The sequence below is a fragment of the Dromaius novaehollandiae genome, chromosome 12 (assembly GCF_036370855.1).
Source record: "Dromaius novaehollandiae isolate bDroNov1 chromosome 12, bDroNov1.hap1, whole genome shotgun sequence".
NCBI classification, from domain to species: domain Eukaryota; kingdom Metazoa; phylum Chordata; class Aves; order Casuariiformes; family Dromaiidae; genus Dromaius; species Dromaius novaehollandiae.
The window spans coordinates 3,711,132-3,736,196 of NC_088109.1; the positions used below are offsets into that span (position 1 = coordinate 3,711,132).

General features: G+C 48.3%; 1 protein-coding gene across 2 annotated transcripts; it reads left to right on the forward strand.

Moving 5' to 3' along the window:
- On the forward strand, positions 1-24,217 carry LOC112986184 (inter-alpha-trypsin inhibitor heavy chain 4). Of its 2 annotated transcripts, XM_026105343.2 has the most exons (26): positions 1-179; positions 966-1,095; positions 3,995-4,111; positions 4,738-4,820; positions 7,218-7,378; positions 7,793-7,897; positions 9,081-9,243; positions 9,320-9,430; positions 9,519-9,647; positions 11,503-11,619; positions 11,927-12,095; positions 13,133-13,249; positions 13,624-13,805; positions 14,306-14,488; positions 15,578-15,717; positions 16,190-16,344; positions 16,850-16,882; positions 17,198-17,254; positions 17,594-17,626; positions 18,483-18,536; positions 18,888-18,926; positions 19,413-19,526; positions 20,094-20,268; positions 21,504-21,658; positions 23,251-23,353; positions 23,872-24,217. In XM_026105343.2, the coding sequence occupies exons 4-26, from the start codon at positions 4,749-4,751 to the stop codon at positions 23,945-23,947; spliced, it is 2,643 nt and encodes an 880-aa protein (XP_025961128.2). In that variant the 5' UTR covers positions 1-179; positions 966-1,095; positions 3,995-4,111; positions 4,738-4,748; the 3' UTR covers positions 23,948-24,217. The 2 variants fall into 2 exon arrangements, with proteins under 2 accessions (XP_025961128.2, XP_025961129.2); XM_026105344.2 differs by lacking the exon at positions 17,198-17,254 and having other exon boundaries at positions 5-179.
- The last annotated feature ends 848 nt before the right edge of the window (positions 24,218-25,065 follow it).

A 25,065-nucleotide genomic window follows, 5' to 3' on the forward strand; every position in this document is an offset into this window, starting at 1 on the left:
AATCCCTGGGAAGAGCTGTAGCTGCTTCAGCAAGGTCTGTGCAGCGCACCGCCAGTTTTGGATGCTGCAAGACCTTGTGGCACCGGGTGAAGCCAGCTGTGCTGGTCTCGGAGAGCTCCAGCCTGCGGGTCCTGGGCCACCTCAGCAAACAGAAGGAGCCGATGCACCATCCCACAGCCGTAAGTACCTTCCTCACCCGCTCCACCTTTTGTACTTCCCAAATGTAGGAATGCATTTCCTGAATACGAGCAGAGCAGCAAGCAAACAGCTGCCATTGCTGGCACCACCCAGCTGCGCAACGATATCGTCTCCTCCTGCTTCCTGTTTTTCTGGCCACCACTGGGATCCCTCTGCTGAAGGTGGCTGCGTGACCCCAGCCACGGCGGGGGACGTTCACTGGAAAAGTTGGTTTGGTTCCTCTTCGGGGTTGGTTCCTCTTCGCTGATTAATCCCAACAGCTCTCGGGTCGGTACCCGGGCTCTTGCCCGCTGCTGCGCGCGTGGTCTGATGAAGGGGACTTGCTCCTTGGAGGCGATTCCCCCTGGCCCCACTGCCGGCCCCGCTCCCTGGGCAGCTCAGCTCCAGCCCCAAGGGATGAGCCGCGCGTTGCTCAGACGTGCCTGGCCGCTCTGCCCCGGTCCCCGCGGTGGTGCCGCCTCCCGCGAGGAGCATGGAGGCCACGCGCCCCGCAGCACCGCGCCGTCGCCGGGCTGTGCCAGGCCTGGAGGAGTCGCACGCGGAGGGACAAAACGCAAGCCAGGTCACGGTCGAGCTAGAAGAAGGGTGAGAGACGAACGACGTGAGCACCAGCCCCGTCCCGCTGGGCTATAGGGGTTGATGATCCGCTGAGCGTCTCTTTATAAAAGCAAACTCATTTCGAGCTGACATTTTTTTTGCAACAATATTTGTTTACATGTGTTGATTTATTGGACTAAAGTTAAACATCAAACCTATTTTTCCCCAAGGTTTATAAATTGGAGTTTTTCCCTTGAGCTGGACCTTCTCATTCAAACATGGATAATCCTCCGCTTTATTGGTGTCTACTGCTGTTCTTGCGAGCTAGGAATTGCTGGTAAAACATTTGGGAACGCTAAGGTAGGTGCCACTTTTATTTAAGCGCTGGTTTTAGTTTTGTGCAGGCCAGAGCTAGTTATGGGGTGAAAGTTGTATTAAAGTTCTCTGGGCGAGTGAGCAATGCCCAAGAATTTCTTCTCTGCCTCTTGTATCCCAAGCACGTAACGCATAAAACTTACTGCTTTCTATGGAGTTTGTAGAAAGGCTTGGGGAAAAAAAAAAAGCAGCCAGCACACGCTGTGGAGCTGCACATACGTAACCCAAAAGCAAAGTCCTTGAGCTTTAACGAGTGCTCTCCTTAAGAAAAATACTCTTAAAGATATCCCTGGTGTGTTGCTGTTCTTCTAAGGGCACCCGTTTGTCTGTGTTTATAAATATTACCAACAAAATTAGTGAGTGTGTCACTGATATATAACCCCTTGCTGGTGAGAGATGACTGAGCCAGGGCTTTAGCAAAGCCTCGGCAGCTGCTCGGCAGTTTCCCAAAGCAAACACAGGGACACTAGGAGCTCAGCAGCCAAAATCCTGGTTGGGATGACGGAAAGCTTTGCTCTTTTCTCCTTTTCCAAGCTCCTCCTCCTCCAATCCAGCTCTCCCAGGGGAAGACCCAGCTCCGAGGGGGATTTCATACCCCTACGCCCTGCAAGTCCAGCCAACAGCTTAAACCCTGAAGGGTTTTGCCCCCGTTTTACCCGTTTCCACTGCCGAGGGTTCTTCTTTGCAAGGAAGAAATGGTTTGCCTGCCTTCTCTGCCGTTCGCTGTCCCCTCGGACGGGCGTCCCAGATGCCCCGGGGAAGCCCAGCTAGGTATCAATTAGCAACGTGGGATTTTGCTGACAGCTTTACTTAGAGGATGTCTTCAGGTTCAGTTATTTATGATGCTTTTCAGTAAGCACTCAATACCAGGAATCTTTTCTTTCTTTTAAAGTAGACCTCATCTAGAAATACGCAGTGGAGGTGAACGTGTATCCCTGGGACAAACTCCCTCCCCATCTGTGAGAGCCGGATTTGCTCTCGGCCTAACGAATTGCAGTATTCCCACCCGGTCCGTGTCCCTCGCCTGGCGCGCCGGGCCGGCCGGAGGAGGAACGGGCTCCTGCCGCGGCAGAGGAGATGTTTGTGGGGGGAGAAGCAAACGTAGCAGCTGTCCGGAGGAATACTTGTCATCTTTTTCTTCATCCCTGTGGCCCAACAAGTCCAGCCAAGGGAAATGTGTCCCCTTCTCCTTTTGCTCGCGTTCATAAAGAGACGTAGCGACGAGGGAAGCGTCCGCACGGCCCCGGACGGGGAGTTTTAAAGTCCTTTCGGTGTTGAAAAGCACCTCCTGTAATACGGGTCCATTCGGGACCACCCCATCTTTGGTGTTACAGGAGGTGCTTCTGGTTAGGAAAATGCCAAAAAACTGCTTATAAAGGATGGCTGGGAAGGGGGGCAGGAGCACCGTGTGTCGGAGCCTGCTCCCCGCCGCGGGCTGCCGGGCCTGACGCAGGCGAGCGCGGCATCGCGGGGGTCGCAGAGCGCCCTGGCTCCCCCCGGTTTCCCTCTGCCACGCGCAGGTATCTCCTTCTCGCTTTGTGGGGCATAAAGTTTGCAGGGCCCCTCCCCATTCGTAGCGCTCAACGCAGCAGGTTTGCCGGGTAGAGGAGGCAGCGGGAGCTCGGCGGGGTCCGCGGCGCCCCGACGTCGGTGCCGGCGGGAGGCCGGAGCGGGGACCTGGTGCCGGCTGCTGCAAAGCGCCTCTGCCCCCCCGCGTCTCGTGTCCCCTTTAGCAGACCGGGCCTTCCGGTGCTGGCAGTGTCTGGGGAGGCCTGAGTTTGTGCAGCTGAAGCAGCTGTTTAATATCTGATTTTTACATGTGGGTGTTAGAAAATAAGCAGTAGGTCACTTCAGTGAAGCTGCAGCTTGGGCCATTGGCTCGCTCAGGCCACTGTGCGTAGAAGTCCTACTGTTTTAAGGATTAAAGCGGTTTAAGTTGTACAAGTTAATCCGATGTTTATCAAGTTATTTCCTAAAATATGTATATTTATACGCTCTAAGTGACACAGTGCTTGCAAGTAGTATGAAGGGTTTGCCTGCAAGTGGTGGAGTTTATTTCTTAAGAAGTTGTTTAGAATGAGGCTGTGCTCAACGGGGTTTTTCATAGTAAACACGTAAAGGTCTGTTGAAGTAATAATTTATCAAGGACCGCATTAATGCCTTTGTGGCGAACGTGAGGCCAAAGGCTCCCTGGAACCGCGCTTTCCACTGGGAAATGTCGTCTCTAAGGGGGCCACCGCCACTGCCCGAGGCCTCTCCCCGGGAAGGCAGAAGCAAAACAAGGAATTGCTGCGTCTGGAATACGCAGGAGTTATTTCAGACACTGTTCCTAGGGCTTTGGGAAGGAGAAACGGGGGACCATCACGGTCTCGGCGCCAGCGCAGCGGCAGCCAGCGAGGCCAATTCTGAGCCCAGCCCGGAGGAACTGTTGAAGCGACGCTTTGGAAAATGCAAGATACCGGTTAAAGTGAAGCCCGAGTAGTTGGTCAAGCTCTGAACTACAGCCCCAGGGCACATAATTTTTCCTGTCCAGTTGATATTTCCACCGCAGGGGACCTTTGGGAATAGGGCGAGGAAACAGCTCTGTGATGCTCATGTTTCCCGCTGGCAAATTCCCCGTCTGTCCACCGTGACGCCTAGAAAAACTATTTCTCTACAATGTGCTTAGAAGACTTTGTAAATGAGATGGACGTTGCAACAGCCGAGCGTGTGGTACTCAGATGGAGAAACACCCCTGAAGTAGTTGCGTTTGCTGTCTTTAGTCGGGACAAGTCCCTAAGCACCAAACGAGCGAGCATGTGTTTTGGGAATTACAGTAGTACGACCTTATCCATAAACATTTCCATGTGAAACCGGGGACTTCTAAAAGAATTTCTTTTTCCAGGGCTACGAGCCGAGCCTGGACCAGCAACGAGCTCACGGGCGCCGCTCGACGTCCCGGCTGGGTGGAGCTGTCCCTGCGGCGTAGGCTGCGAAAGCGGCCGTCCCGGCGAACGTGCAGGTAGAAGCGGGTGCAGAGCCTTCCCCGCGCCGGCCTTTCGTGCGAGCGACCCCGCTGCGTGCCTGCAAGGCGACTTTGCCAAATCCCCGCCGCTATGGCGTTACTATTTGATAAATGAAGGTTATGGATAGCGAGAGGGAGCAAAAAGAGCGTTTTGAGATGGGCCCGTTGGGTCGGGGGACACAAAGCTCGAAAACATCACCAGCTCCAAAACCTCACATGGATTTTGCACGTCTTTGCCAGCTCCAAATTTCTCAAGTGCTCGAGGTACCTTAAGGACGTGCCCTTCCAAATTCCTGCCGTGTGACAGGTCGGAGACACAAGCACCCAGAAATTCAGCTTGCGCACACACCCGTGCGTCTGCTGGTGTGAATTTTCATGTCATGTTTTAGTGGAATCGAAGTTCAGATGGAAAACGTAAGGCCTCCTTCAGCTGAGACCTCTTGAGACATTAAAGCTCTAAGAGCCGAGATCTGATAGAAAAATAAACCTACCAGGGTCCAATTTTTAACTGTTTAACATGTCAATATTAAGTTTCTGGGTTTCCTCAAAGCCTGCATAATATCCCCAAGCGCGAGTTACTCATTAACTGATTAAGATAAACGGCATTTTTGTTGTAACATCAGGTCTTTCCAAAATGGAGAGCGCGTTGCTCGCCGTGGTGGTCCTCGCCTCACTCGCAGCGTTAGCAGACGGTATCGATCCAAAGGTATTTGCTCTCCTTTTTTTAACAACCTCTTGTTCGCTCTTGGCGCGGCGGGCAGGCCACACGGGGCGACGGTGGCGGCAGGGCTGTTCTCGGCAGGCAACGCCGGTAGCTCCTGCGGTACCCGCGCAGCATCGCGCGCGCCGTGCCGCGATCTGGGGGCTCGGGGTCGCCGTTAGGGGCTTGGGGGGCAGAGCGGGGGCTGCCGCGGGGTAAATGCGGCACGCGGGAATTTGCAGGTTTGGCTGGTCGCCCTCCTTCTTAGCGATGTAAAATACGAAATTGAGCGACGGGTAGGTCTCCCTTGAAGACTCGGGGTCTGGACACAGTGGCGTTGCAGCAGGGTTGAATGGGAACCGTTGCAACACCAGGTGATTTTTTCACAGGCATTTGGTAATTTTTATGGCACGCCAAAGAGACAGTTATTTGTAGTGCCTGGAAGAGTAACTTGTGCATTTGGTGGCATCTCCAGAGGTGGCCTGACTTAGTAGTAGAGAAACAGAGCAAGCCTTACGTTTGGAGATTTTTATTTCCATGCTGCCTGTTCAGAAAAGGGTGAACTACCTTCGAATGGCCGGTGGGTCTGGGGGAAGGCGGGATGGGCTGCGCAGCACCTGCGGGCATGGCCAAGGGCTCTGCACGAAGTCACGGCTGTGGAGCTGGGTTGTGGGGTGCTGCTGGTGGGGCTTCAGGGTGAGAGCGCAAATTGGTCCCCATGGTTTTCCGCTAGACGCGCTGGGCCGGGTGCTCCCCCGCCGCGGAGGTTCGCTCCGTCAAGGGCGCAGCGAGGCCCCTCGCCCGGCTGCGCCTTCCCGCGCTCCTCCGTGCTGGATGCTGACCACGCATCCCGTTGTCCCGCCACCCCTCCTGGCCGCATCCCTGGGGCAGGCAGCAGCGGTGGGGCAGCCATGGCGTGGGGCGAGCTGCTCCCCTGCCGCAGGGATGCTCAGCGCCGGGGAGCCCCCCTGGAGCTGCCGGGGCCACCCCCTCGGAGCTGCAATCACTGCTCGTCACTGTCCCGGGAGAGCACGTACCGAAATCGCTGTGAGCCCAGTCCCAGTCCTCCCTATTCCCTGCCAGTGCTCTGAAATTGTTTCTCCTAACAAATATCTTCTCTTTTTTTTCCCTCCCATTTTCTTGGAAGTTGTCAGGTAGCCGGGCGCATTCCGCCAATGTCTAATGAAAAAAGAAACAACCGTTATTCCTACAGAGGTGGCTGTGCCACCTCCTGCAGTGATGCCTGGCCACTAAGCCGCGGTCACCCTAGCATAGGATAGCCCTGTTTAAAGTGATTAAATTTTTGAATTTTGGCCAGTGCCTTAACTGAGAAGAGGCCACTGCTTCTTAAGTGAATGCTATTAATTGCTCAGCAAAGTACAGGAGATAAATTATTAAAAAAAATTAAAAATCAATTAGCCATTCAAAAGATGTGTGAGTCTGAAAAAGTAATGTTTTGATCCTGAGATTTTATATTTTAACAAACTATTGGACTGATGTGGGGTTGCTGATGTCCAGACCAACCCTTTTTACTGTTGCTGCTGAAGCACAGTACCCTGCTTAGGGTCTCTGCTGAAGGCAACACGCTGCCTTTAAAATGGAAAGCACGAATGCGAAAGGGAGATGTCTAGGGAAGCACGGGACGGTGCCTTGGGAGGTTCAAGTTTCTCCTTGGGGTTTTCCGAGGGGAGGCCTGGTGAAGTGCCTCCTGGCCTGCGCCCCTCTGCTCTGAGCGTTCGGGGCGACCAAAGCACCAAACCAGCAGAAACACAAGTGCTCAAAGGGCATCTCCTGCTTGCGCAAACAGAGAGGGATGGAGGCCCGCGCAGGGTTTCAAACCTGCTAAACATCACATGTGGCCACAAGCTGCTGAGCTGAAAAACAGGCAGCAAAGTCAACAGCTGGAAGAGCAAATAAAGTAAAACTGATCAGGTTGCTTTCCACAGTTGCTTAAAGAGGCATTTAATTTTTTTTTTTTTTTTTTTTTTTTGAAGTTCATCTTGGGAGAGGTATTGGGGTGACACAGTACCTGCTATCAGAGTAACACAGGGTGAGAAGATCCCAGAACAAGGCTCAACAAAAGCCTGTGGAGTGACAGAATACACCGATTTAGCTGCTCTTTTGTGTGGGGATGTGGTCGTAGCTGCGGGAACGTGCGCAAGGCGCAAGCAGGAGGCCAGTCCCACCACAGGTGTTCACCAGGGGAGAGCAGAGTTGGTGCCTGCTCTGTACAGAGCACTCGGTCATGAACACCTTCACCTCCATGATCCCAGCCGGACAATCTAAGCTAGCTCTTTTATTGGACTTTTCCAATGACATCACCTCTAACCCAGGTAAGGACTGCCTGGTGGCAACAGTTGGTCTTCAGTGGTGTTTCCACTTCTGCACGTTTCTTTCTTCCAGCATGCTATCGAAATCTACAGCCTCCACGTGGACTGCAAAGTCACGTCCCGATTTGCTCACACGGTCATCACCAGCAAAATTGTCAACCGGGCTAATGCATCCAGCGAGGTGACCTTTGAAGTGGAGCTACCCAAGACAGCCTTCATCTCCAACTTCTCCATGTAGGACCTGCCCTTACCTGTGGTGTTGGTGAGGCAGTCCTGGGGGTGGAGGGGATGTTCATCCATCTTCTGAGGAGCCGCTGGCCAAAGCACCAAGAGCTGAGCTCTGGAGGGCCCCTCACAAAAAGCTCTGTGGGGCAAAAAAATAGGCAGAAAAGTAGAAACAGGGTGGCCAGGGTCAGGGAGAGCCACCATCAGTGGTGTTTCTCCTGCTCCAGCCTCACCAGAGGTCACGTGAGGGGGACGGCCATGCCATGGTGGAGGCTCCAAGCAAGCCTCAGTGATGGGGAGGGATGTGAGAGCTAAGAGGTTTCCTCTGTTCATGCCCTAAGGGCCACAAAGTATTGGGTTCTTCTTGTTTCTTCCACAGCAGATTCTCTCTAATACTGATTAAGTTTTATGGAAAACAAACAGGTCCATCGACGGCAAAGTCTACCCAGGAATAATAAAGGAGAAGGCGTCCGCTCAAAAGCAGTATGACACTGCGGTCTCACACGGGCAAAGCGCTGGCCTCGTGAAGTAAGCTGCCCTTCTGAGCAAGGTTGTTTGAACGCTCTTAAACCTTCCCGTTTGTCTGAGGGCTGAGTTTAATCCCAAAACCAGCCACTTTGCAGGATAAATGTAAAAAGCAGCCTTGGGTTCCTCTTGGGAGGGGTGATAGGGCCCAGGAGACTTGTCTGGAGCAAAACCCCGCATGGGGCTGGAGCGGGAGCTGGTCGACGGCTGGGGGGACGCGCTGGGACCAGGCAGGACCTTGGGTGGCCTGGGATAACATGTCTGTGCATGCAGCCAGGAGTGTGGGAGAGATGGCGGGGTGATGGCCTTGGAGGGGTCATGGGAACCACAGGTGACCACAGCAGAGCTGGGAGCCCGGGCCTAGGAAAAAGCCTAGCGAGAGTGATTTTGGGGCTGCAGGCTGCTGAGGAAGACATGGGTGCTCTTGTAGCCTGAAGGAAGGAGAAGTATGTCCTGTCCTACCTTCACCTCCTGTGTCCTGGCCTTCCCTGCAAACAGGCAGGAGAAGTGCCTCACAACAACCTGCTGGACCCTGAATAACATCCAACCGTTCCAACCAAGAATTAAGAGCAAATTGAGCTTTAAATCAATGGCAAGAAAAGTCCTTGTTCTGCTATAGGGTTGGGCGCTCTGCTCTGCTCCTCCTTTAACGACTCATTTCACGGAAGTCTAAATAACAGATGCAGCAACTTGTTTATATCAATCTGTATCCATCCATCCACCCATCCATCTATCTATACCCTTTATATCTGACCCTGCCATGGGCTTATGCGGAGGAGTCACCGTTTTGCGTTACCCGGGGACTTGCTGCCCCGCGGGAGCACCCTGCCAGGCGGGGATGGCGCTCGGTCACCGAGCCTGGTTCCCCGCTAAGGTAGCTGACCATGCCACTTGAGCAAACGTCACGCTTTAGAGGTATATTTATTCTGTGCTTCCTACGTATTCAGTCCCACATGGATTTCTGCTGCAAACCTCAGCTCGCGTGCGCAGCAGCTCTGGCACGCTGATACTTCAGCTGTAGCATGCAGTATCTCCCGCAGCATAAAACAGCTTCTTCATGAGCAATAAGATGAATAACTTCTCTCTTCTTTGCTTCGTGTTTGGCCATTATTTAGCGCACTTTGCAAGCTTTGGCCACGTGCACACGCCTGTGCTGCAGGAGGTAAATCTCCGGTCTCCTTTGCAGAATCACGGGGAGAAAACTGGAGCAGTTTCAGGTCTCGGTAAGCGTCGCGGCCGGCAGCCGGGTCACTTTCGAGCTGACGCACGAGGAGCTGCTGAAGCGGCGGCTGGGCAAGTACGAGCTGCTGCTCAAGGTGAGGCCGAAGCAGCTCGTTCAGCACTTCCAGGTGAGGGGCCGGGAGGGAGCGCGGCGGCCCGTCTCGGGGGCCCCCACCCCGCTCACGCGGGCTGCTCCTCCGCCAGATCGACGTGCACATCTTCGAGCCCCAAGGCATTCGCTTCCTGGAGACCAACAGCACCTTCCTGACGAACGAGTTAACGGAGGCACTTACCAAAGTGCAGGACGAAACCAAGGTAAAGGAGCGGCCGCCGGCCGCGAGCGGCGGTTTGCGGCCCCTCGAAGTTACGTTGCTGTGAGTCGCTGCTTCTCGTTGCCTTCCAGGCTCATATCCTCTTTAAGCCAACGGTAGATCAACAAAAGATAAGTCCCGAACTGGGTGAAACCCTCCTCAACGGTGATTTCCTCGTGCGTTATGACGTTAGGCGAGATGCGACCGCAGGTGATATACAGGTAAAAAAGAAAAATAAATTATTTTGGATCACGGGTAGGTTTGAATGTGAAGCGCAATCAGCATCGCAGGTGGGGAAGCCCCGCAGTGACAGAAGGAGCTATTTCCACTAATCCCGGCTCAGCGGGAACTGATGGCGATGTTCGATAAATCCCAGAGACACTAAACCCGTTGCAGGAATGGATCAGTCCTGGAAAACCAATCCAGTGTTGTTTCGGTGCCAGGTCCCTTTACTTTTTTTCCCCCAAACTTTGGCTGATCTAAGGTGTATTTGTCTCTTCTTGTAAGTGAAGTTTAAAGGAGTGCGATTTATACAGCCATTAAAGTTGCTGCTTCATTTTCTTTTACTTTTTCTGGCAACTGAGACAGCTGAAGGGAGCAGGAACTTAGAAATATTTATGGAGCAATGCCTATTGTAGGGAATAAAGTGTGTAGGCTTTCCATACCGTCTCACTAATGAAGTACACGCGGATGGGGTCGAAGACGGCAGCCACAGGCCGTGAGCAGAGCTGTGCTCATGGACGATGGTGTAGAGGTAACATATATACAGTGATAATACACATATACATATAGTATTGAGATGTATACTATATGTAACATGAGAAAGCAAACCTTTAAAGTAGGAAATAATCTAAATATTCTGATTATAAACCAGCTGTTTTAGGCACATGGCCTCTGTGGTCTGTATAAATCCAGAGACCCCTGTTTTTCCTGCCATTCCTGCCACCCGACTGTGCCACAGATCTGCACAGACGTCGGGTCGGTAGAGCGAGCGCAGAGTCTGCTCTGCTCCCTGTGCAGCCCCTGCCACAAAACCTTCCGGCCAAAAGCTCTTTGCGCGGCCACGAGAGCCTCTGCGGCATCCGTTAGAGGGTCTGTCTGTCACCTCGTTCAAAGACTAAATAGGTTTTACACTGAAAAAAATTGCACAGGGGCTCCATCTAGCATCTTAAATAGCTCATGCAGTTTTTAAGGTAGACACAAAATGTGGTAGGATGGGAATAATAGGAAGTGTCCTTCACGCGCTCTCCCCAGTAGCATCCGTCACTATTGCTGAAACCGTGTGGGAAACCAAACAACCTGGACCTGAACCACCCTGGACCGCCTTTTGCTTCCACGCGTCTCCTGGACCGCCTTTTGCTTCCACGCGTCTTCCTTTACCAAATCCCTTTCCCCCAGCTCCAGGATATCTGTGGGTATTTTTTTTGAAGCACCGGTCTTTGAAGATGTGGGATTAAGAAGAAGTTGGGTTAAAATATTGATTGATGCAGACCGCTTACATGTAACGTGCTGATGTTGTCCATTAGCACAAAATATTAACATTAAAATATGAAATATATTTTTACATAAGGTTTTGTTTATTCTTAGCTTGAAGCGAAAAAATGACATTAGCTTTGCTTTTATTTCTAATCAGTTTTGGGTTTGATGGTCATGGATATATAAGCTCCTGCCTGCAATGTAAGGGAATGTTAAACATGTCTTTAAAAGTGAATCTCTTGTATTGACCGTTTTGAAAGGGAAGGCTGAGGATAAAGTGTATTTATTGGTGATGGGCTTTGGACTTCAGCTGGCTGCCCAGCGCCCTTTCACCAGGGGAAAGATGGTCTCGCAGCCACCCCAAAGGGGTGCTGTCTCGGGGGTGGGAGGACCGTGTCGCCATTCTCCCGTAATTTGCTTTCTAAGGATAGTATCCCTTCTGGCTAAGCAATACATTTTAATAGTGCTTTGATTTGGGTTTATCTAGACAAACCAAATACTGATTGTGGACCAGTCTTCTTGGTATGCCGGAATATTAATACGCAATGTTTGTTTATTTATGTGCAGTTTTGTACTTATTTATATGACTTTGTATTTCAGATTGTCAATGGGTATTTCGTGCATTATTTCGCACCCCGCGAAATGCCAGTGTTTCCCAAAAACGTCGTCTTTGTTATAGATCGAAGTGGCTCTATGGCAGGCAGAAAAATCGAGCAGGTAACTTGCCTTGAGACGCTGACTCCTGCTTGCGCGGGTGGCGCGGACCCGCTGCGCGGGTGCTCCCGCTGCCGAAGGAGCTTTGCTCTGCAGCCTTGCGGGGAAGCGACCATGAATGTCGCTTTTGAAACAGGGACTAGTCTTGTACGCAGCAAAATTTCCAGAAGTATAGAAATATGTGGAAACATGTATGCACAGGTTTAAGCTTTTGAAACGCAGCGCTTGCCTGATGTGGATGGGCAGCTTGCCTTGAGACAGAGCGCACGTCTCTGCCTTTATGCAATATTTTGCTTTCCCTTTCAAACAGACGAGGGACGCTCTCCTGAAGATTTTGCAAGACCTCCGGGCAGAAGACCACTTCAGCTTCATCACCTTTAACAGCAAAGTTGCAGAGTGGAGGAGCTCCTTGCTGGAAGCCACAGCAGAGAACGTGGCGAGAGCTGCGGCATTTGTGCAAACTCTTATCGCTAGTGGAGGTACCAGGCACCGACCAGTTACTTGTAACCCTAAAAGCACATCCAACAGTGTATAAAATAGAAAAAAAAATTGTTATGCTATTGCTCATGTCGTGCCACAGAACTACAGTCAGTGCTCACAGAGCAAGCGCGTGCACAGGCAATTTTTAATAATTACAAGCAACGAGTGGGATAGGAAAACTTATTAGGGGAATGGACCGTGTGGTGACTACATTACGACATGCATGTAAGGAGAGCTGGTTACATCCTCTCTGTGAGCTATGCGAGCTAGGAAGTTTTGTCCAAGACTTTTATAACAGAGATGGCTGGAAAATTTCCAAGAGAACATTTTTTTTTCTCCAGAAAAATGGCAATTCACTCGAACTAGAAACATTTCATGGCCACTTACTGGTGTCTTAATACCAGAGACCACTTGTAAAATAAAATGTAAATAAAGTTATACGCCTGTGGTTCTCTCCATACATGGTATTATAAGCTACAGCACCGAAACAAAATAGTCAAAAAAAAGCATGAAGCATTTCAACTGTTGCATCGCTCAGTCTGATTTATTTTTACTGTATATTTTTAAGCAGATCTAAAGGGCTATCTCTCTGTTTAATGCTAAACTGTTAATTTTCCTGTGGGTTTTCTTGTCCCAGTAGCTAGCACCAATGAAGACCACCCGTGTCTAGCTCTTTTCTTTGGCTTCTCAAATGAGTCTAGGAAACACTTCTGAAATGCTGGTCCAACATGTGTCAGTGTGTTTGTTTAAGCATCTTTAATGGATCTAGACAAATTCTATTAAAAGTCAGATGTTTGCATTTCCCATCACATACCAGAAGATGCTTCCCTAGGGATACTCCAGCTTCGCCATGGCAATATAACCTGCCTTAGTCGAACCTGGCATGCCAAGCCCCTAAAAACTCACCTCTGAAGAATTACCTCCTGCAGAAAACTTGAAACAACCCCGCAGGGCCTCCGTGAATGAAGTGCACTGATTTCTCGGGACGATTAGCCTCTCGGAGGCGAGTGAAGGCTGCTCCGCTCCCTCGTTGCAGGCACAGACATCCAGCAGGCCCTGCTGGCGGCGGTGGACGCGCTGCGCAGAGCCGAGGCGCTGCCCGAGCGGAGCGTGTCCATGATCATTTTGCTGACGGACGGTCAGCCCACCTCTGGTAAATAAACCCTAACCTCAGTCCTCTCCCGCCCCTTTAATTTTGCACCCTTACATCCTATTTTGCATCCTTACGTTCAGTCAAAAAGCCTCCTTTGGCCCATTCATAATCTTTTAAAATACGTTGTACTTGGCTGTGATGGTATGAGTAGAGTGGAGAAGAGTCGTTAAGGGGAGAAAGAGAGTCCTGCAGTCAAAATGCAGAGCGGCACTTCATCACTGATTGAATTACTTGAACTCCTTTCCATGTATTTTTAATATTTTATTCTGAGTTATTTTTAAGAGGCTTTAGGAAACATTTTCTATTAAATCCTCTGTTGTCTTTTATATTTAAAGTACACATATTCCATGAGTATTTATTTTTTTCAATCACAGGTGAGACCGACGTGGAAGTAATCCAAGAAGACATCCAGAAAGCCATCAGCGGGAAGTATGCCCTCTTCTGCCTCGGCTTCGGTTTCGACGTCAGTTATAAGTTCCTTGAGAAAATGGCCCTGAGCAACGGGGGAATTGCACGGCGTATATACGAAAACGCGGACGCAGCCTTGCAGCTCCAGGTGAGGGCTAATGCTTTCTGGTTATCTCTGCTTGGGCCAGTTTTGGCCGGCTGCACAGGGCACAAGGCTTTGCTTAACGCTGGTCCAAACCCCGTGAAAAAGCCCACACCTTCTGCCACATAAGGTTTGGGCTGATACAGTATGTATAGAGAGGAGATAAGTCCCTGGTGTCAGCCAAGTTTAAGAAAACAGCCGTGAAAAGCGGTTAAAGAGAGCCACCTAACTAGGTGGGACGTTCCTAAGGGAGCTGCTGCAGAAGTACTTGCATTAGCATGAGAAATGCAGCTCATGGGGCATCGCTTGGAGAAGGAGGTGTGCTGAACCCCACAAAGAAATGCTCGTCCTCAACATTTACAGCAGTCTCATACCGATGGCTCCTGCCTGTCTCTGCCAAAAGAAGAAGCTTTAATTCCCTTCTTTTGGAGGGGTTTTAAATGTTCAGCAGTTTGCTTTGCTTAATTTTGCAATCGTTTGTGTTCCTTCTCTGTGCTTCTCCTTAGGGCTTTTATCAGGAGGTGGCTACTCCAATATTAACCAAAATTGAAATGCAGTATCCAGAAAATGCCATTGAGGGATTAACCAAGACCAATTTCAAGCTGTTTTTTGAAGGGTCTGAAATCGTAGTATCTGGAAAAATCAGCAACGAGCTTGATCTTCTGCCAGTAGAAATTAAAGCTCAGTCAGTAAGTGTTTGCCTTACTAAACTGCGAAAGAGGTATATCTCCAAGCTGTTTTTAATGGGGCAATGGGACATTTTAAAACAACTTTGTATGTTCTCTATATTTGGACATTCAGTGATTTTCCCATTCCAGGAAAATATTTGAGAATTTGAATAATTTTACCCTCCCCAATCTGCTGCAAAAGAAAAATCTTTGAGTATTATCACAAATAAGCAAACATCAATTTTTATCATTTCAAACCCATGATATTTTGGTCATTCAAGCATTTTTTAGGAAACTTGTGTATATTTTTAGAAGGAAGCAGGAAACCCGCATTTTTCCCTTTGAAAATGTTGAAACAGAACCGTGGAGCAATTTCATGCCTCCTTTTTTTCAACACTGTTTTGAGTCCAGAAATATATATCCAGAAAACATACATTTTGATGGTTTTGTTTTGCATATTCTGATGGGAAAACAGCTCGCCAAAAACTTTGACTGTATTCTAGTCAAGAATCGAATTTTTGGTTTGCTTGGCTGGAATGAAGTCGTGGTGAGCCATAAACTATCAAGAGATACAACATTTGAGAAGAGAAAATGACTGAATGAACCAAATGAAACATGGTGATCATTAAATGTAATAAAATGTGTCACCAGGCTAGCTGCTCCTTTTCTTAGCTGAACTAAGAAGTCTGACCTCTAGTTAAGACTAGAAATAACTGAGATTTAATCATTGTGTTCTGATGACAATGTGACATAAAACCACCAATTTTATTGATGGGGTGAATAATGAAAGTTTCAAAAGCATAGTTTTGGTCCCTATACTATGAGTAGTAGCCTTCTGCTACATGAAGTGCGGGCTGATACATTATATGCTGATTTACTATAAAAAATCATAAATTTAGTTGATAAAACCAGATGGTATGCTTGGTGAGCATGCATTTTGTTGCACCATGCAATGTGAGTGGATGCCACATTTGTGGTTCCTAAGCGTAGGCCAATTTTGCGGGTCAAAGGGGTACTTTGGTACTGAAAGATGTTCTTCCAAGCCTGATAATGTGATTATAAAAGAAGTCTACAGCTGTTCTTCTGACAGTCAGTTGTCTCCCCTTTCAGCATACTAGTGACTTGACTCTTAAAGAAGAAGCAAACGTTAAAGAGAAGGAGCAAGTGTTTCAAAACCAAAGCTACATCTTTGGAAACTTCATTGAGAGACTGTGGGCTTACTTAACCATTCAACAGCTTCTAGAAAAATCGTAAGCTAATTTCATGTTTTGCATGATGAACTTCTAGTTTCTTAAAGCACTCTATAAACTCCTTATTCACAAATTATATGATGGGAAAACGTGCGGGAACAAATAACTTTGCTTGTAGCTTTACAAATATTATCTGCTGGAAGAATACAACAGTACTGTACGAGCAACATGAGATGCCTTTCAGTTTAAGAGAGGGTTGCACTGTTAAAGAAGGAAATATATAAAATACTTTCTTCACAGCACTTCCTTGTAACGGATCTTAATTGCATTGATTGTGTTGAGCTGTTGTTACACGTCTAGCAGTATTACCTGTAGGGATGTGAATGGTCATAGCTAGTAAAGAGAGTAATAACAACAATAAGTATGTCCAGACGACAGTCGTTTCCCAGTTCAGGTAGACCTCCTGAAGACCTGAAGACCACCTGCTCGTGGGCTCTACGTTTCGTTGCTTTGTCATTAACGTAGACTTCAGTATTTCAGCACAAGACGACCAGCAGAAAGCCCTGGAGGCGCGCGCCCTGGAGCTGTCCCTGCGGTACGGCTTCGTTACCCCCCTCACCTCGCTGCTGGTCACCAAACCCGCCGAGCAGCCGCAGGCGGAGCTGGCCAACAAGCCCACCGAAGCCGGTAACGGGGCCTGGAGCGGGTGGGCGGGCGGGCGTTCGCTGGCGACGCGCTGCCGACCCCGGGCTGGCTGGGGGTGGCAGGGACGTGGCGTGCCGCGGCTGGGGCTGGAGGGCGGGGAGCAGCCTGCTTTGGAGATGAGACGTTTGGGGCTTTTTTCTGAAGGTGAAGTGGGGAAATGGACTGCTGGATACTACCGAAATGGAAAAGAATTTGTTTAAATATCAATTAAAAGCAATTTGACGGTTGTTCCTGAGCCTTCCCAGCCACTGCAAAGCAAATTCCGTGTCTTTGGCTGTGGTGTTAAAGCCAAACAAACGCATGCAGACAAGCGAGACCGTCATCTCTAGGAGTCTTCCACGTGCTGTATCTACCCATCTTTCAACACACAAAACCTTACCCCCCCGGGGCCCACACAGCCACTTCTCCCAGTTTTCAGATTTGCACGTGAGCAAGATGATTAATTGTTGACTGTATGACACTGATCTCTCTCTCTCCCTTGGATTAGATAACGAGAAGCCCAGCACTTTGCTAGTAGGAGGTAAATGTTTTCTTCTTTTCCAGTAGCATAGTTCCTTAATTATCTCTAATTGAAAAAACAAAACAAAACAACAAACATGGCGGTTGTCCTATAGCAGGGAGTATCTGGGTTTTGGAAAAACAGACATCAAGCAAAAAAAGGAAGCAATAACTGGCAAGCTCTATGCTGAGGTTGGGTGAATAAGGTGGTCCAAAGGAGGAAATCTGTCATTCTGAAAGTGTCAGAGGCCAGAATTGTCTTTGCTCGTGAGGAAGAGTAGTTTTTCAAGTGAATGGTCCTGATCCTGTTTCCTACTTTTTCTTACCATGCATGAAGCATCCGTCAGAAAATTAAGCTCCAGACCTTTTGGAAAGATTTATGAGGATGACTTAGGTATTTTTTCCTCTCTTTCTGGGAATAATAGAAGTATTTATGTGAATATCATCCTAAAACTGTCAGCAGTATTAATCTCATAATCTCAGCCACGATAATACCCCATGGTACGATTAACCGCGATGCTGATGGCGGGAAAAGGGATTTGGCATCGTCGCACCCCTGTGCTCTGGGGTTGGTGCCCACCCGAGCAGCCCGCTGCAATGCCAGCAGCGAGCACCCGTTGCTCTCCCTCATCCCTGGGGACCGTCCTGCTGCCGGCCCCGGGCAGGGTCTCCATGCGGGGCAGGTATATAACACAGTAAAGAGTAAAATACCGATACTCTTTTCTTTCTCCAGATGCTTATAGACTGAGGAGTGGATCACTTCCCAGTAAGTGCTCCCATTTTTTTATTCAAAATAATCATATAAAGCTTATTTCATATGTAGGTTTAAAGCAACATCACAGTATCAAATGTATTTTGATTGTGGATGCCCACTTGATGTATACAAGTAAGGTTTTTGTTATATATATCTCATTCTTCAGGTATTTTCATTATGGTTAATTTATAATCTTGAAAATAATTTTGGTAGATCAGAAATAAAAAATTTAAGCCCCTTGAAAATGAATGTGAAAGATCTGGAAAAACATATTTTAATAAGCAGGAGGAAATGTGGCCAAGTAACACGTTAATTTTCAGGGCTTTAATCATAGCTAGGCCCATAGCTTGTCCTGTGAGCGATGAACCGGGTGCTGCTGCACTGGGCGCAGCTCTCCCCAGTGCTGGCAAAGGTCACCGGCAAGGAGGAGAGACGCGGTCGAAGCTCCAGAGTCCGTCCGTCCACGGGGCTTGAAGATCACCCAGGGCATCTGAAAGTGCAGCTCAGCCACATCCATGCTGTGAAGAGAGGAGGGATACATCTCCTTTTGGAAGACGATGGCTTGTGTGCGTGGCTGCAGTTCGGCAAAATGTTGTAAAAGCATTTATTCCCAGAAAATAGTCTAGTCATCTCCCGGATCCAGGTTGAGGATGACCATGTGGTCGCTCGGCCTCACGCGCGGTGGAGAGGAGCCCCAATCTCCCTTTGAACGGGCCGTGGGCCGCCCATATAACACCCAAAATTGGGGCCACGGGTGCACAGCAAACAGCCCTGGCAGCGGCGAAGGACCCAAAACGAGGGGCCGGCGCGTGGCGGGAAGCAACCGAGCCGCCCGCATCAGCGCGACGTTGCAAACCTTTCGTTGCAGGTCGCTGGCGCTCTCCGCTCCACTCTGGCAGCAACAAGAAGCTGCACTCGCCAGGTAATTCCTTATTCCCGCGCGCGAGGAGCCGGGGCGTTGCTGGGTTCACGGCACGGGGGCTGCCAGGCACCTACCGGCTATCGCAAACATGCGACCAGGTCTCAAAACTGCTGGGCAGCAAAGCGGGAGCGTGCCCAAACGGCCCGGCCGGCCCCAACGGACATCACACGCGTCAGCCCCCAGCGCCGGTCCCTATCGGGGCGTCTCGCGATTTAAGCCAAACTCTGCAGAACCGAGTGGTGAGCTCTGCTAAAAGGGTTTCTGTGCTGGTGCCGTTGCTGGTCAATGGGCCAAGTTGGGGGGAAAAAACCAAGTGTTTCACTAAACTCGTATTAATTTTGAATATTTCAGTTTTCAGGCTATTGGAACAAACAACACCCCAACTCCCTGGTAAGCAGTATATATAGGCGTCCCATTTTAATAATTAATATAACCATAACATACAGTTCTTCATAAAATAATGTTTTTTTCTGACTATATCAATTGTTCCAATTAAAAAACACCCGTTACCTCTTCTTGAAAACCTTGGCTTGTTCTTTCTACGGAAACGTAAAGCACCCCCATGCCCCATGAGAAGCCTTTCCAGCTCCAGGATATAACTAGCAACAGGAATGTACTACAATCTATCCTCAGCCTCAGCTGAAGTGGTCTCTAATAGCCTCTAAGTTTTAAAATCTCTTGTTTTCTTTCTTATCAAGGTGCTGTGTCTGGGTGTGATTTTCAGTTATTATTACTGCATTGGTTTTAGTCATTCTATTCTATAAAAGCTATGACTAGTATTTTAAATACAAACAGACTGGATAATTTTGCTGTGCCCATCCTAAGGGCACAGGCTAAACTTTTCTTCTCATGCTAACAGTTCTTTTGGCTTTTCAGCCAATGCATATCCCCAGCTTCTCTTGCAATTACCTGGACAAAATGAAATAATCTGCGTCAATACTGATGGGCAAGCACAGTCTTCTGTAGACCTGCTGTCTGATCCAGAGCAAGGTAAGCAAGGCACGTCCCTCGTGGGATGGGAACTGGCACCAGCCGAGCTGAGGACCTTGATCCGGCTGGAAGACACCAGAAAGTGAGAGTTCTCTCTGCAGCCCTGCCTCCTCCTAGCCCACTGCAGCCTCCTCTTGCATCACGAGCACCAACCCCTGATAGCAAGGAAAAGGAGAGACACTTCAGTCTATGAGAGCCATCAGTGTCTCGGGGGATGTCCCCAGCTCATTAACAGCCGTATCATCTACTGCCTTCTTGCAGTGACCGGAGAGGCTGTGATGATCCTTTCAGTCAGGCAAGTCATCAGCTGCTCCGATTAGGAACAAGAAAAACCCCTGGGAGAGGAGGAGGAGGACATGCTGGGGTAGACAAGGGTGACTTTGGTGACCCTGCCACGCAGTCTTAGGGACATGGAGATTTGAAAGTCTGGAGAGGCTGCAGAGCTGCTGTACCTCCCATAACTAGATTTTAGACCCTTAAGTCCAACAAAGCTGAAGCAGTTTTATTAAGACTAGTCCTACTTTATAAGCATGGTCGTGTGACAGATTTGTGTCAATGTCATTAAAGGAATCTCCGTGACTGGGAATCTTGGGGACAAAACAAATCACTTTGTGCAGTTCAGAATTACCTATGTGACCCCCCCTGTGCAAATCCACGTCTCCACCGACGCGGTCGTAGTACACCGCAACCACGAGACCACGCGGCTGCCGTGGACCAAGTCTGCCGCCTCCACAGTCCAGGGGTAAGAAACGGCGTTGGGTCAGCTCCCTGATTTGAAAATGCGAATCTGATCGTTTCTCATCCAGGCCTCTGCTTTCACCCGTGCCATTTGCTTCAGGTAAGTGCTTCCAAATGTCCCTGTCGGGTGAGGAGCTCAGTGTACGCGGAAGCAAGGTACTTCTGCATCTGCCCTTTCCAAATGCTGACAAGATTTGGCTTCAGTTCTCCGGTCTCGTGTAACACTCATTTCTTGCTGCCTCGGCTTAGGAGGCAGGACATTTACGGTCCAAGAAAAGGGCTCTGCTGCAAAGAGTGTGTCCCCTTCCAGCTGCCTGGTTTCCCCTTGCACGTGAGAAAGGGTAGTTCAGATATATACTTCATTTGTCTGACTAATTTGGGCAGTATCCTTCGCTGTCACGCGTAAGAGCTGAACTTAGGGTTCGTGCACCTAGCTCCACCACCTCTTCTGTACACCCAGCCTAAACCTCCAGGATGATCTGCTCTTCCTCCGGGGCAGACCGGACACACAGTGCTGCCTCCTTCCCGGGCAGCTGTGGGCAACCGCAGAAGTCCTTAAAACAGCTGCTCGAAGTTACCCTTCCAATCCAGAGCCAAGATCATGCCGGACCTACGCCCCTGTGCAATTTGCCTTTCACCAAGCACGTTCCTCCTGGCTCAAACCAGGATTTGAGCCCTCTCAACGGCAGCACTTCACACGCCGGCGCACGTGGTTGTATTTTCGTCTAGCCACATCTGCGAGGGAAAAAATGATGGTGGATATTTGTATTCTGCAAGCCCACCTGGGCTCAAAATAAAACATTACGGATTATAAGAAAGCCAAATTCTGGAGCATCTTGTGAAATATCCAAGAGAAAAGTATTTGACTTGTTCTTAGAATTGATTATATTATATAGTCTATCCTTTTTCTTGTTAAAATGATGGAAAAATATTCTCTTTTTTTTCTCCAAGATTTTTTTTGTCTTTATGGATAAGAAGGTGTGTGCTCTCATCAGCAAAAAATTTCTTCTCCGTTAGTATATTTGTACGTAGCCTGAGGTGGTAAAGACCTCTTGTGTGGCATCTGGAGAAAATATAGGCTACTTAATATTTTCCAGCTGAAAAATAAGCACTGATAGATCACGAAAAATACAAATGCAAAGAGGCAAAAGGCAAAAATTAAATGATTTAAATTAATTCATGATATGAAATCTGCCTTGATATTCTCCTTGGAAATAAACCGCATCGCTTACTCCCTAGGCTGAGAATCTCCATCGAAAAGGAACGAAGCCTGACAATGTCGCTGTCTGACACCGTCACAGTAAAAATAGCCTTTGTTAAGCCTCCAGGTGGTTTCCTTGGGCTGTATTTCTTGGACACCAACCATTTTTCTGACAATGTCAGCGGAGTTCTTGGTATGTATCATCATGCGATTTTTATTATTTATTGTATAGCAAAGAAGGCCGATCTCGTAACTAGGCTGCTGGAAGGAGCAGTGGTGGATGCAGGCTTTCTTCCCACCCCGGCTGCCCATCTCCTTTTGGGACTTTGCAGGGCCCTAACAGATGAACGAGGACATGTTCGCATGGTGATATTTTAGGATGATAAGTCTGTCGAATAAGCTTACAAATAAGACTAAAATAATGATAGTGTTTGGAAAAAAAAAACCCTAAAAACCGTTGAGATGCCAAATCCTGTTGTACCCCCCTGTTATTTAAAGGTTAGTCCCCTATTCCCACGGATCCCAAATGCCAAGCACGGGCTCGTGGTGCTAGGACCCCCTGGCTTGCTGCTGTAGGGTCCCGGGCTGCTGAGCGCAAGGAGGGGGAAGAGCCTTCTCGCTGTCTCCGAGCTGCAGCAGCCCCCCCGGCTACAGGCATCAAGGTTTCTGCTTACCTGGAGCTTGAAATACGCCCCTGTTTGGTAGGCATTCAAAGCGGGGGGGAAACAGCCTTTCCAATGCATGGTTGCTTTTATGGGCCTAAGTATTGAAGTGCTAATTTTTAATTCCATTGAGAAGTTGCCCGTGAAGCAGATCCTAAATTATACTTTCTTTGAGCCAATTCATGAGCCCTTATTCAAATTTTACTTCTCTGGGCTCCAGCAAGTTCCATGAAAGTCGATAGGCTAGCGGCAGGAATGCTGTAATTCAGGGCTTTCCAGGGAAACTTGGCATTTCATTTATTCTTTTCAGATATCTAATGTCACCTTTTTTCTGCAGAGCAGTAAATCCAGGCCACCTTTTACTGCGGAGCAATCCAGAACCAACTCTGCGGGGAGGGGAGGCCTCTAAACAGAGCCTCACCCTTGACACGTAGCGTAATGCTGTTCCCTGCATCAGCGGTGCAAGCCCAGGCAGACTCTTACGTGTTTAGACAACACTAAAAATAAGGCTAAAATACTGGTCAATGTGATAGCTGCACAGGCTTAAGCTCAGTAGTGCTGTGGCATGACATAATGCATGCAGTAAATTCATTTGTTATAAAATAATGGACTATAAATAGTGCACATAAAATTGTGAGTAATGAGGGTTACAATGGTGGGAAAGTCCTCTTCCTGCCACCAGCTATTTCCCTGCAAAATGAAAGCCGCCCGGTCCTAAACGTCTCAACCCAAACGCTGCTGGCGGCACTAAGGTTTAAGTCGTCGCAGAGTTTTTGCAAGCAGAGACGCTGCATATTCTAAAACCAAGAAAAAAATGTGGGGACGTATCAGAGCAAGGCTTAACCCTTTGCCAAGGAGCATCGGGGTAAGAGGCAGTTGCAGCCGAGAGTGCTGGCGTCTGGAGCCATGAAGCTTCTCCCAACTTACCCTGGGAGCTGCCAAATGCCGCTTTTTGTATTGGTGTAGGTAACTCCCGTGAACTCGGTTTCCTGAGGCAGGGAACTTTTTTGAGGCAGGTGGCTGCTTTCCTGGTGTCGTAGCTGCTGTTTGGGTTAGACAAACGATAATACTCTGATGTTTTGGGTCAAGGAATTTTAGAACCACTGGTGTGTCTTTTGCTCAGGTCAACTGTATTCAAAAGCACGACTCGAAAATAAGCGCAGTGTGAATCAGAGGGATGATGAGAGACTCCTAAGTGTATCTGGATCTGAGCACAGAGTTACCAGGTAATGGATATGGGATAAGCGGGGGGAAGTACGTGCCTTAAGAGATTTATTTTATCAGCAGATAGCAGAGATCAAAAGAAATGAAATGAAGGGCGTGTTGGTAGGAATTACCCAGCTTGTGTGTAAAGGATAGGAACTTGCCTTTGAATTTTTCCTGAGAGCCTGAATTTGTTGAGTGTCAAGGGATGCTACCGGGCTTAAGGCTCTTATTCCAGAGGGGAAAAAAAATCATACCCTGGGGCTACAGTGTGCATGCAAAATGCTACGTAACGTGAGGTTTTGCTGCCTCATTTTGATGGGTACGGCAGTGTATTTCCTTAGCTGGATTTACCTCGAGAAAAAATATTTAACCCTCACTTGCACCCAGCCCTAGGGGTGGGGAGGTGCCAGCTCTGCCTGCGCAGAGGCCCTCTGACTTGTGGTACCAGCTGCAAACATAAGGTCTGAAGGGTGTAGAGGCTGGCCCTGCTCTTCGAGGGTTTTATCACAAATTTTGTCTGGTTTTGGTTTTGTTTCAGGCAATACAAGAAAGATTACAGGCTTGAGTCAGCCAGTGATCCTGTTTCCTGCTGGTCACTAGATATAACTTCCTAGAGAAGAATGATTTGAGAAAGAAAACACTGCAAATGACGCTCTTCCAAACATTTTTGATACTCTTTCATCAAGAGAACTGCAAAGTTACTGCCTTACTTGTTAATGCAGGAATGTCATAAATATCTTAGCTCAAAATCGTTATACTTTTAAGAAGAGAATCTGCTTGCTTGTTGTTTGTAATTTTTAAATGGTTTATAATACTCAATTTGGTAACGTTACGGAAGATTCATGTAAACTAAATAAAATTGGCATTTTCAGCTTACAGTTTCATATGGAGAGGCAGCCTCAGTTTTCTGAATAAAAATAAGTAGTTTTATCATCTAATCCAGCACACCTGGTATGCAAACAGTACTAAACTCCTGACATTTACACTCATATTTCCGGTTGCAAATGACAATGTTCTTGAACTGTGTGTTTTGTAAAAAGAGTAGGAAATCTAAAGCAGTATTAGTTTATCATTTCTCTCTTTGGTTAATTCATGAAAAAAATACAGTCCTGCTGTATTAATATTTTTTGGAGACAGTTTTGTAGCAATGTTCAAAGCTGCTGACATTAGCAATAGCAATGTGAGTGATGTCAGGTACCCAGCCACGGCTGTGTTCCTACACGCGGCTGCAAAGCTTCGGAGGGTGGCTCCGCTTTAAAACATCTGCCCCTCCGATTTTCTCGCAAAAGATAGCACTTCAAGCCTGAAATTTAGCAACTTTTTGGGCAAGGTTTCTTGCAACATTTCAAAACCACTGGGCGACGTTTTACAGCTAATGAACAACTCGAAATGCGGTGCATGAAGGGTAACGTTTCAGGAGAAACGTACGTACAGAAGCCTCTGTGCCCATAAAGTGCAACGTGTAGTTTGTCTTCAAATTTTTTCATGAATTTTGATTTCAAAATCATTTTGTATTTTAGAATTTCAGTTCCTCTATATCTTTGAATTCGAAAGTATGCTGTCCAGTGCCAGCATTGTAAGGCTTTTTCTATCATGCCAGTAATATATAACTAGAAAAGCATCATTGTATTAATGTAATGTATTAATACAGAGACAACTTCTAGCCAAAGCCAGTAAGATAAGGCAAACTGTAATTATAGGCCTGCTTTTTAGTAGACACGATACTGTGATA

Excerpts from the sequence above, each read along its gene's own strand:
- LOC112986184 (XM_026105343.2), top strand. The coding sequence starts at position 4,749 with ATGGAGAGCGCGTTGCTCGCCGTGGTGGTCCTCGCCTCACTCGCAGCG. Across the intron at positions 16,345-16,849 it reads CAACAAGCCCACCGAAGCCG|ATAACGAGAAGCCCAGCACT; the intron begins GTAACGGGGCCT and ends CCCTTGGATTAG. Across the intron at positions 20,269-21,503 it reads GCCGCCTCCACAGTCCAGGG|GCTGAGAATCTCCATCGAAA; the intron begins GTAAGAAACGGC and ends CTTACTCCCTAG.